Source organism: Eublepharis macularius, chromosome 4 (assembly GCF_028583425.1).
Source record: "Eublepharis macularius isolate TG4126 chromosome 4, MPM_Emac_v1.0, whole genome shotgun sequence".
Taxonomy (NCBI): Eukaryota; Metazoa; Chordata; class Lepidosauria; order Squamata; family Eublepharidae; genus Eublepharis; species Eublepharis macularius.
The window spans coordinates 69970447-69983309 of record NC_072793.1 but is presented as its reverse complement, the minus strand read 5'-3'; the positions used below and the strand labels follow the sequence as shown (position 1 = coordinate 69983309).

At 39.6% G+C, this 12863-nt stretch overlaps 1 protein-coding gene across 1 annotated transcript in view; it reads left to right on the top strand.

Annotated features, from left to right (window-relative positions):
- Positions 1-12863, top strand: part of PDLIM4 (PDZ and LIM domain 4) — a 90254-nt gene that overhangs the window by 8875 nt on the left and 68516 nt on the right. Inside the window, exon 2 of the mRNA XM_054977250.1 lies at positions 11181-11332. Coding sequence (XP_054833225.1) covers positions 11181-11332 — 152 coding nt within the window. The remainder of the gene's footprint in view (positions 1-11180; positions 11333-12863) is intronic.

The following is a 12863-nucleotide window of genomic DNA, read 5'->3' as shown; positions in this document are numbered from 1 at the left end:
ATAAGGTGTAACTATTAATATGATTTTTTAATGACCAGGTACCTCTGCACATGAAGTGTTAGCTCTTCCCACCACTGTTGAACCCTCAGCAGCCCTTGCATATTTGGATTGAGGGAAATGGCTTGTAAGGCTTATGACACAAAACAATGTTCTTTCGTATGTTAAAAGTTGCCCCGGTGCTGGGATAAGAATGCAGAAACTGCAGAGAAGGATGAATGGTTGTTGGAGAGGATGGCCCCTTTACAGTGCTCAAGCCCACAGCTCAGGGGGGCTGGCTCACAGCTTACCCATTCTCTTCCAGTTGGAAACGAAATGCCATACACAAGCCCCATCAGAAATGGCCTTGCCCAGTTTCTTGAATCAACCCACAGTGGGGAATGGTGCTCAGAAGAGTCCCAGAAGGCATGTCAAAAAGCCACATGTGGCTCCCAAGCCTCTGAGTGAATGCCACTGCACTAGGGAGAGGGTGTACCTTACAGCTGCAGCACTGAACCTAATATGTGTGCCCATGCTGGAATGTAAAACAATATAACCACGTGACACAGCTTGGTTGTATTTTGAATAAAGTAGATGTGGCTGTGTAAGAACTTACTGTTATAACCTGCTCCATTACTGTCAATAGCAGTTGCTGTCTGATGCAGTAATGATTTATTAGAGTTGCTCATTTCTTAACTTATACCATTTTAGGACCAAGCTACAAGTGACGAATGACACCTGAACGGCAAGTGAACAGACTCACGTGTATTCCTCCCTATTCACTTACGCTCCACTTGCGCAAGTCCACGCAGTGATCAAGTGGAGCGCAAGTGAACAGGGAGGAATACACGTGAGTCTGTTCACTTGCCATTCAGGTGTCATTCGTCACTTGTAGCTTGGCTCTTAGTTGCAATGCAGGAAAGTTACCACTTTGGCCTTTAAGGATTATACGTCAGTTTTAAATTTCTGTGCTAGTAGAACATTTAAAAAGTAGAACATAACAACAACAACAAACAAACATTTGATTTATATACCACCCTTCAGGACAACTTAATGCCCACTCAGAGCAGTTTACAAAGTATGCCATTATTATCCCCACAACAAAACATCCTGTGAGGTGGGTGGGGCTGAGAGAGCTCCAGAGAGCTGTGACTAGCCCAAGGTCACCCAGCTGGCTTCAAGTGGAGGAGTAGGGAATCAAACCCTGCTCTCCAGATGAGAGTCCCGCGCTCTTAACCACTACAAACTGGCTCTAAATGAACACTTAACCAAGGTCCTTTTTTTTCTTTTTTTGCCAGTGACTACTAATATTGGTGCCTAATGTTGAATTGCTGACAATTCAGGATAGGAAATCAGGCAGAAGGAATTATTCTTGTTGTTCCATTCATTCAATGACTGACCTTAGGAGCTTAACAAAACAAACCTCTCACACCCTAAACACTCTCAATCTTTGTCAGGCCAGACCAAAAAAAAAAAAAGACAGCCTAATGGAGGGGATTTACAGCACTTTTACAATGTTAGTCTAATGAGATCAGCATTTTTAAGCAAAACTTGAACTATTGTTCTCCTGACACAGGTGTTCAAAGTCATTGTGGAAAGATATGCAAACACCAGGGTGCATACTTTGAACTTAAAGCTGGATGTAGTGGGGCTTCGCTCACTCTCTCTGTTGGCTGCTGCTAGATGCCATCTGAGCTTCCAGGGTGGGCTTCCGACTTCTATCCTCTTTAAATTTTCTGTCCCATTGACTCTCCAATGTGAATAGATTCTTGGGCATTTTATTCTCACTGTCTAGTTAACTAGAGCTCATAAATGTTTAACTAGTGACTGAAATATTTTAGAGTCTAAGCTAGTCAGCTGCCCATCTGCTTCATGGAGCCTCTTTGCAGCCCCTGACTAGGTACTCTGTAACTGAGCTTTCATGTCAGCTTTATCTCCTCGTAGTTTCTATTCTAGCAAGAATCACTTCTTCGTGCTCAGATGCCCTACACTACTAACTTTGTTGCACAAAGCCTCTCTTTGCTACAAACCATACTGGCTTTCCTAACGGACGTTTGCTTTAGGACTACCTTTAAGTTGATCTGTTTGCTGCTTGCTGTTGTCTCAAATGGCTTTGATGCAGGAATCGTAGCTTCAGTAGCTCTAAAAGCATTTCAGTCTCCATTCTGGTTTAATCATACCAGCTCACAGTTTCTCTTGAAGAAGTACAATCCCACTTTTAATGATACACCTATAGTGAATCAAAGCAGTAAAACAACATTTTAAAATGGAAAGTATGAAAGGCCTCAAATCTTGTCTCTGAAATACATGGAATAGTATTGAATTCTGAGTTTGTGACAGTTTTGGTTCAAAATTATGGATTTATGAAGTTACACAAAGTTCACTTTCCTAGGGTAAATTCACTTTGGCTTCTGAAGGGAAACTTGGGGGGGGGGATTCACACACACAAGGATAAAGTGCAACAGCAAAACATAACTGGATCAAAACAGGTTTTGGAAAACCCAAATTAAAGCTTCATTAAGGTGCATGAAACCTTTAGAAAAATCTGTTTGCCTTGAGAAACCAAAGAGGGTTAAAGCACCTGTATGAAAGGGTAGATGGATGGGTTAATCTCTTGCTATGTAATCAGATATGTCCAGTTCTTATGCTTACCACATTACCAGTATTTTTTTAAAAGGAGAAAGGTAATTTTAAAAGGGTCATTGCCATATCAACTTCCTTGCTGGGTAAAAGAGCTAAAGTGAAGGTGGATTTAACTATGTAAACACTGCACTTAGCAATAATATAGCACGTTACAGCAAATGGCAAAATGTACAAGAAACATATGCTGATATTGCTGAACCCAGTAACTGAATGAATTCATTGGGAGACACTGGCTGATTCCGCACACGTTGGATAATGCACTTTCAATGCACTTTATCAATCGTTTGAGGTGGATTTTTTGTTCCGCACACAAAAAAATCTGTTCCAAATGATCTATAAAGAGGATTGGAAGTGCATTATCCAACGTGTGCGGAATCAGCCACCATAGAACTGTTCCTGATTTTGTGGGTTGATTCAAAAATGAAGTTTTCCTTTATGACTTATAAAAACATATTGTCTTTATTTATTGCACCAGATCCTTTAGTGACATTTAACTCTCAGGTTGGGACTTTGCTATTCGGCAAATTTGGCTACTCCTGAAAGCAGCAACCTCTTCTCTGTAACCCATAATGTGAGGTATCACAAAGTGCATGACATAATGTCACTGGACTGAACATTTGTCCCATGCCCATTCCACTTGACTCTTACTTGCAGGGGATGGGAAACTTTCACCTTGGTGACTTCATGTCATACATTTTGGAGGATGATGAAATACGGAGCTAGTCCTTTGGTGGCAGCCATAGGGCACTTTTAACATCTGGTTAGTAAATGTCAAGAATAAACAAGGCAATCACTGTGGTGTTTTTTCCCTTCCTTTTCTTCATTCATGAGATAATGCAACTCATTTTGGCAGACAGCACTGTTCACAACCAGGATCATACATTTTAACTGTAGAGAGGATGGTTCATGTTGTGAAATGTGTTGGTCTCCAGGGAACAGAGCTGCGCACTCCAAAGATCAGCAGCTGGAGGCAGCCCTCACAAAGGCAGTCATTGATTCTGCCCTCCCAAATTCTTGGCGCAAAGAATAGTTGTGGGTGGTAGCTCTCAGAAGGTTGGAAAGGTGATGGAAAAGTCCTTTAAAAAATATCCTGATCTTCGCTATTCCTTAACTGAGCCAGCTCAGTTTATTTGAAATGTTCATTGCTACTTCTCACTCATTGACCAAAGGTTTTTTTCCTATTCCAATTCTGTATATAGATGAGATTATCATAAGTAATATAAATGCCATCCATGCAAAGAATATAATGACTGACACACTGTTCTTTGCAGGGAAAAGGGAAAATTAATTTTTAAAAATAACAAGATATTGACACATAGATTGACATATACATCTTCAGAAGTTCAGGGGCAGTGACTTCAGTTGATTGCCCCCTCCTTCTGCAGGCTGTCACTCTGCCCCAACAATATTCATAAGGTCCTGCTAACCACCATGGCCTAATTCAGGGAGCTCAGTGGAGAGGGAGACGGGAAAGCCTTGGGGAAAATCTTATCCTGTATGACCTCTTCCTGCATAAACACATTAAACATTTTTGCCAGTTTTCTTATGTATTTATTTTATTTAAAATATTTGAATGTCACCTTTCTTCCTCCAATAGCCCCCCCCCCCCAAGGTGGGGAATAAAAATTTAAACCAACATTTTAAACAATTTAAATTTAAAGCAACATTTTAAATTGTATAAAAATAATTCAATAAAAACACCCAGAACAAGAAGGAGGCCAATGAGAGTTTGCTGGGAGTATATCAAATAAAACAAAAAAGTCTTCACCCGCTGGCAGGAGACAGCAATAGAGGGGAACAGATGAATCTCCCTGGGGAGGCAGTTCCAAAGTTTTAGTACCACGATCAAGAAATCTGTTTCTTGGGTTGCTGCCCATCTAGCCTCAGATGGCAGGTCTCTGAAGAAGAGTGGAATGGATAGGTTCATGTGGGAGAAGGCAGTCCGTAAAGTACGCTGGGCCCAGTCCGCATTATAGGTCAAGTAGTTTGTTTTTGCAGCCATTGTTCAGCCTTACATAAAAAGAGTACATACATATCATAGCTTCATTTATACTGACAAAGTTATTGAATTTTAAAACAACTACTTCCTTATTAAACATGTTGAAGCATAAAATTTTGCCACCATAGGGCGGTTTCATTAAACAATTAGGAAGAAGGAAGGCGGTATAAAATTTTATCATATCTTCCCAGATATTTATATAGAATTGGGGTAATATATATTAGATGATTGTCCTTGTAAAATGAATAATACAATAACACATGTTAGATTGTTTCAACTATGCCTAATTGGCAAGGGCAGATATGTTGGGAATAAAGAGTATGTAAATATCTCCCTTCCAGAAGAGCTGATAACAACACAATAAAGCAGGCCTAAGTAAAAGCTCTGCAATATATTTTAGGCAATTCTAAAGGTAGCCTGGTGGGGAAAAATTTGTTCCACAGTTCCTAGCCACCAGAGCAGATTGAGCCTATGCTCCGTCAGGCTGTATCTTCATTGTTTAATTATTCCTTTTGCCCCCAAGAGCACAAGCTGCTATAAGACTAAAAGATTGAATCTATAGAGGTATAATTTCTACTCAACAGCTGTCAGCCACTCTGAGCAATGATTATCTAAGAGAATAAATGAAATTAATCCAGGGAAGCTGAAGTTTAACTAGAGGCAAAAGTACATTGCTTGAAGCCAGACACATGCTTTAAGTGGTACTAATCCCAGGTCTGAAGAAGGCATTTGTCATGCAGTGCAGAACCCCAAAAGGTCTATACCAACACCTTCAATTGGACCTGGAAGGAAACTGGGATCCAGCATAGATGGATTGAAGAATGGAGTGATATGGTCCATACAATGCACTCTAGTCAGCATTCTGGCTGCAACATTCTCTAACTGCTGTAGCTTCTGCACAGTCTTCAAGGGCAGCCCCATGCACAGTGCATTGTAATAATCTAATACCAGGGCATATACTACAGTGGCAAGATCTTTCATTCCCAGGAATGGCTTAAGCTGGCTCACCAGCTGAAGCTGATGAAAGGCACCCATGGCAACCTCTGCCACTTGTTTATCCAACAAGAGGCCCAGATCCAGCAGCATCTCGACATGTAGAACAGAAATCAGGATCAGACATTACCTCCACCTCCATATTGCTGGGATCAAATTCCACCTTGTTAGCACTCATCCCAAACTACCTCCAGGTACCTGTTCACAGTCTCCACAGCCTCCCTGAGATCTGCTGGTATTTCAACCTTCACACTGTAATAAAGGACCTTTTATCTTATACTGTCTGAAAATCACCATGCATGTTGTTGATGATATGGAAATAATAATAAGCTTTGCTCTGAGTACCATCCTTCATGAATGCAAAACTTCGCATCAGCTAACAGGAACAGATCCTTTTCAGTTGTTGCACCATTATCATGGAATGCCAAGAGGTCTGTTTAGTCTCAGCTCTCTTCTTTATCTCTGCCTTCTGGATATTGTGATATATATGTGCTGCTGTGTGAATTGAATTGGTTATTTTTAGATTTAGAATTTGTTGATTTGTTATGTGTGTCTTTACCAGTTTGTATTTTGTGTTATTCAGAAAAGTTTTAATTTAAAGAGGGTATAACAGTTTAGTAAATAAATAAATAAAAGTAGATGCATCACTTTGGAACACTTTTTTTGATGTAAGCCTGACACAGAAACTGGCAGTGCAATCCTACACAGAGTTATTCCAGTCTAATCCCATGAATTTTGACAGGTTTAGATTGAAGTAAATATACATAGGGTTGTATTGTGACTCATTTTCCAGTGACAAGCCACCCCCCCCCCCTAGCATGTACAATGTTGTAACAAATCTCTGTGTGCTCTGTGTTGCAGAGTCCATGAAATATATGGATCCTGCCTGTTCCCTTCCCATCAAAAGTATATTTAAATCAAGATAAGTAGCCCTTCCTGGATTGCTTAAAGAAAGTATTTTGCATTGACTTGAAGCTGTCCTGTATAAGAATGTGATCATTAAATGGAGGTGGCCAGGTGATGTCTTACTTTTTGTTTCAGACATTCTTTATGTATTCCTTTCTCTCTCTCTTTTTTTGCAAGATTACGTACACATGTAAATCTACCAGGAAAGGACATTCTTTAAGTCCAGTACTTTAACACATAAAAAAGTAATGTACTGCTTCTGCTATAGAAAATAGTAATGCCACAGGCAGGCTTTGTAGGCTTAAGCATACAGGTTTATCCTTTTGAGGTAATTACTTCCGTCCCAGTATGTCAGCCTGAGAGTAGTCATCACACTAACAAATCAAAAGCAGTGGGCTAGATTGATAACAGTGGCATCTCTTTCAGACCTGTGGTGAAAGCAGAAGTTGGGATATTGTCTGTTAAATACCACTGCTGTATTCTGCTATTTTCAAAACACAATAGAGAGCTTTCAAGATCAGAAAATGTTCTGGTCTATACAAAACAAAAGCAAACAGGATGTGCTGGATCATCCAACAGCGTGGAATCATTTTATTCAGCATAGTGTGTTGGTCTTAACTTTTTCTTCAAAGATTGTTGGTTTTGCTTTCTTGTCCCTGAAGGGCATAAACTCACGTTTGCCAAAGTAGTTTCTCTTTCTTGAAACAATCTATGGAATAACAGGTAATTGCGCCAGTCAGTTGATCGCAAAAGGAGACAATTCAGTAAAAATCTGCCACAAATTGGAGTTTCCAGGACTGTCCCTGCACTTTCCCTCCCTGCTGGCCAAGTGAGAGGTGGCGGAGGCGGGGCAGAGGCTGGGAGTGGGGGATCCCCCTCCGCTACCAGGGAACTGGTAACTCTAATGGCGCTTGCATTCCATTAAAAAAATTAACTCCTTCTGAATGACTTTAATAGAATCCAACTGTTGACTCTGATTCATACAATCTTACAGCTATATGGCATCCATTTAAGGAACAGAAGGTTATATCATTGTTGGACAGAGTGTTTTTCTTATCAAAATGTCTCACTACATAGATTTTCTTTTGGATAAGTTTTAACAAATCCATTTTTTTTAAATCTCAGCGCTATGCATGAGAAATTTTACTCCAAACAAAGTGATTGCTGCTGGGGGACAAAGGAAGGGAAACTACAAGGAATCTTGCCTTACAGAAGCCTTGTTGCCACTGCACTCTTATTAGCTGTGGCAGCAGCAACAGGGAAATTACATAAGCCCTTCCTTTTGGGGAAAACACTGGCGAGTTCCCTCTCTAAAATCTTCTATCTTTATTACTTCTGATTTTTTTAAACTTTCTAAATTAGGATGCTAGATGAAAGAGTGGTGTTAGCTCTCTAACTGTGTACAAAGAGCACGGATGGATTAGAATGAGGTCCCATATAGTCTTGTATCCTGTTTGCAACAGTGGTCAGCCATGTGTCTCTGGGAATAACTAGCAGGAAATGAAGCAGTGGAACAGCATAAAAAGCCATTTCTCCTCAGAAGACAAACTTTCCTCTCTTCCTGTTGGTACCCATCATCAGTTGAGTGCTTAAACCAGACTAACATCTACAGTAAACAGTTATCACCAACACAGATAACATTTCCTAGTTTGGCCTTCCATTTGTCTTCATGTTAAGTTTTATTATGCTTTGGACTACATACACACACACTCAGCCTAACATCCCTCATAGGGTTGTTGTGAGGATAAAATGGAGGAGAGATCTATGTAAGCCACTTTGAGTCCCCCATGAGGGAGAGAAGTGGGGTATTATGTAAAGTAAATAAATAGGTAAATAAATAAAATAAAAAGCTTAAAACAAAGTAGTTTAAAATGTTGGCAAAAGTCCGTATGCTAGGATCTGGCCATAAGAAAGCTAAAAATGATGGAGCCCCTTAGTTAAACACCTGGGTAAAGAGAAATGTTTTGACACCTGAAAGAGAGCATGGTAAGTGCCAGGCAAGCCTCAAAGAGAAGGGCATCACACAGTTGAGACTCCATCACCAAAGAAGCCCTGGCTGTTCTCATCTTGACTATGAAGATGGGAGCACAGAGAGCAGGGCTTCCAAAGCAGATTGCAGCTAGCAGGCTGGACAACATGGGAGGGGATGGTCCTTCAAGTGTCCTGGTCCCAAATCTTTGCAACACACAACCCGTCAACACACATACAGCTCTCCACATGTGCGGGCCCGATTTGTTCAATTTTTATTACTCATAATTGAAGTGGTAACATGAGACCAGGATGGGATGGTCGATGTAATCTCAACCCCCCCTATGCTACGAGATGAGACAGTTCAGATTTTATTGTTTTATTTTTTCTATCTCTTTTTGTTATAGTATTTTAAAGTATAAGCTGTATTAGCAGAAAGTGGTATATAAATGTAGCAAATTAGGGGGGAAATATGCCATCTGAAATCTATAATTGTCAGCATGGTTCTATTTATTTGTAAGTACAAAGATTAAAATAAAAACTTATCTTAAAAGTTACTTGTCTCATGAGAAACATTATTATACTTATTGAATGTTTTTTTAAAAAACAATCTTATTGCAGCGAGATATGATTTAACGAAAAACATCAGAGAACTGTTTCATTAGAAAAAGCATACTGATCAAACTTGCAAGTTTATGAAGGCAACAACAGAAGAAATTAGTGCTAAATTATGTACACATCTGTTGGCCATTGGTCTGCTTATAATTACATCACTGTAGATTAATCTTGTTCCCCCAAACGAGTATTTATTCTGATACAATTATAACACCCTGTGATTACAAGGTAAACTTTGTTTAGACTGTAGACTTTAATTTTTTAAAGACAAACTACAGACATTACCAGGATATGTAATTATTTTCCCTCACAAGGAGGTATAAGTTTTGCAAGAGTTTGGCATTAATACAAAAACAGTAGGAAGAAAGCTATGGAGATTTAATAAACAGCATGATAATTCATGTGCGACTGGAAAGTGACAGGTAATTTGAACAGCTGTCAAGGAAAGCTGTTGTGGAAGATAACACCTCCGCAGGAAACTATTAGAATAGCTGGACACTCTGCACAGCTTCTTTTAATCAAAGAAACAATTTCTCACTTGTCTCTTATTCTAGAGGAAGTGATCCCAAGCATGTTATGAAACAGAGAAACTTGGAAATTAAAGTTGGGGTTTTCCAAAAGCCAAAAATACATTTACACTCTGATCATAAGCCTGCTTACAGTGAAAATACTTGTCTTTGCTTTCTAAATAGGGTTTAATTGTAACAATTCTCAGTTTCATCTCTGTGAATTTAGCAATTTGCAAAATTTATTTATTTACTGCATTTTAATCTGATCCTTCCTCAAGCTCTTGACAGTGTACATGCATCTTACACTTGAAACAGCCCTGTGAGTCAAGTTAAGCTGAGAGATTTGAACCTGGTTCTCTCAGAACTTAGTCCGACACGCTAACCACTACGCCAGGGTGGGATATTTGAAATGTGGAACCCAAGTAAAACATTTACACACTTAATCATTATCTGAATGCTGAACAGCCGAGTGAGTGTATTACATTATTTTTCTGTCAGCACCTCCCTCCCCCTTTCTAAAAGTATTGTGTTCCCAGTACTTTCTGGTCCTTGTTTACCAAGCTACTTTGGAAAGGGGAAGGGGAAATGAGTGTTATTTGGCAAGCACTCTAAACATTGAGGAATGGGAATATATTATGTAATGCTTAGGACTCTGTACCTTCCTGTACCTGAAAGTAGAGAGAACTTCTCTTTGCACTTTATATAGGTGGGTTTGTACAATTGAGCAGAAGAGAGGGGAAATATTAAAACATCAGGAAAGAATTCAGTGTACCTTCTCCACCCACCTACTCTTTCTTTTCCTCACAGAATTTCTGTGAGATGGGTTTTAGCACTTTTGAGATTAATTATCTGGGATTGTTGTACAGTATTACTTCCTGCATGAGAAACCGAGTCAGCCAATAGGCAACTCATTGTCCACTAACAGTCTATCTTGTGTACTTGGCAACTGCTAGACTTACTAACCATAGACGTTATTTTATTTACCTGGCCAGATCATGGCTTCTTTTACTGAGTCCAGATGTCTCATGTTGGGTTTTCCTCTTCTCCTACTGCCTTCCACCTTTCCTAGCATTATTGTCTTTTGCAATGAGTTTTGTCTTCTCATGATGTGTACAACTCTAGAAGCTCCTGGATTGTACAAGTGCAGGAGCTGAAAATTGTTTCACTTAGACTGACCACTCGGGATCAGCAGTTTTCCTAGTAAAAAAAGTCACAAAATAATCATTCAGATCTAACCACTAAAAATAGTATGCTACCAAAATCTAATTTTCTTTCTTCACACACATGTATTTTAATCTATGTATTAGGATGTTTTATGATTTTAAATTATATATATATGATGGAATATGTTTTTAAACTTGGTTGTGATCCTCTCTGAGCCTGCTGATGTGGGGAGGGTGGAATATAAATTAAATATAAATAAAATTAAAATAAATAAACTTCTAAAGCTCAAAAGAACAAATTTCTTCTCACCCTGGTGAGATATTTTTCCACATTTAGGTCCAATAAATCTGAATCTCTAACTTTTAAAAAACGAAGCATCATAGTCAACCCTCCTTTCTCTTGTGCAGATAAATCCTGGAAGTAAAGCTGCTCTTGCCAACCTTTGCCCAGGTGATGTCATTCTGTCAATTAATGGTGAAAGCACAGAAAACATGACACATCTAGAAGCACAAAACAAGATCAAAGCTTGTCTGGACCAACTGACACTCTCTGTGAACAGGTAAGGATTTGTTTGACTTTTCCTGCTGACATGAGGATTATGTACTCATTTGCAAAGGCATAAATACTGACCATGTGGTTGGACAGTGGAATTATGCATCTGCCCATGCCTTACTCACAAATGTGCTATGCTGTGATACATGGTGATGTATTCCTAGGAACCTTGGATTGGATCCTGTGGATTTGAAAACAGAAGGAACTGGTGCAAGAGAAACTTCTCCCCTTTTCCATCAGGTTTCTTGAAAATATGTTGAGGATTGGGGGGCGTGGCAAGTTCTAGATTTTGATGGGCCCTAGGTGAAGAGCACCCATGGGCCCCCAAACCCCTAGAGCAGGACTCCCAAAACCCTACAGCATGACAGCCTCTCCCCTAGACTCAACTCTGGAGCCACCACCTCTTTGCTCACTCACCCTTCCACCTGCCTCCCCCCTTGCTCACATCAGTTTCCTAAGCACATTTATTTGGGAATAAGCCCTACTAAAATCAGTTGGCCTTACCACTGTGTAAACATGCCTGTCTGCCTTCCTTGTGCGGCTGCCCATCCATCCTGCCAGCAAATCACCTGTCTGGGCACCCAGGCATGCTCACCTGTTCTTTGTGCAGAAGCAACAGGAGTGGCAGCGCTAATAAGCTCTGCCTCACATGCCACTTCTGCCACTACTCACTTGGTGCTTGCTCACTCATGCAGTGGCAGCACATGGTTGCAAGGCTCACCTCTCCTACTGCTGCACAAGCAAAAGAGCAATAAGGAGGCATGTGGCAGTGGGCCCAGCCACTGCCCCACATAACCAACCTGTGATGCCACCCCTGGTTGAGGGACACTTGTGAAATGGATGAAACAACTAACTGTGGTTCCCTTAACAAACCAAGCTTTCTTAACAGGATTAAGTCATGATAAAGTATCCAGGTTTATAAGCAAGATAACAAACCAGCTTATTTCACTTGATTTTGACATAACAACAAACTATGGTTTGTGATGAATCAGGTTGTTTTCAGTGAGGATAGGATGAAAAGTTTATCAAGTGCAGAACTTCCAAGATTCATTCCTGTAGTGAAAAATCAAAGTTACATCTGACTATAGCCTATATAGTATCATTCAAACTTGATAACTGTGTTAAAGAATGAATTGCAGAGGAACAAAAGATAAAGTCATATCGTAATATGTTCCAGGAGTTTGGCTTGCATTAGGAAAAAAATAATGTTTAGAAGTAGCATTAGAAGAAGGCTTGTAGTTAGAGCAATAATTTATTTCAAATTTCTGTTGGAATGGTCATCACCATCCTGTAAAGTGTTTTGTTGTTGCAAAAATAAAGTCTAGGAAGTTGAATTTGTTGTGTTGCTGTGACAAAATGTACAGTATTGGAGAGAAGATGTGGGTTGTCACCTAGGGTTTTTTTAAAAATCATGCTACGTAAAGAATCATATAGTACTTTTGCTTCATTTTTTATCATCATCATCATCATTATCAACCTTTTATTGGCATAAAATACAGTAAGAATAATCTTTATAAGATAATCTTTATCTGTAATAG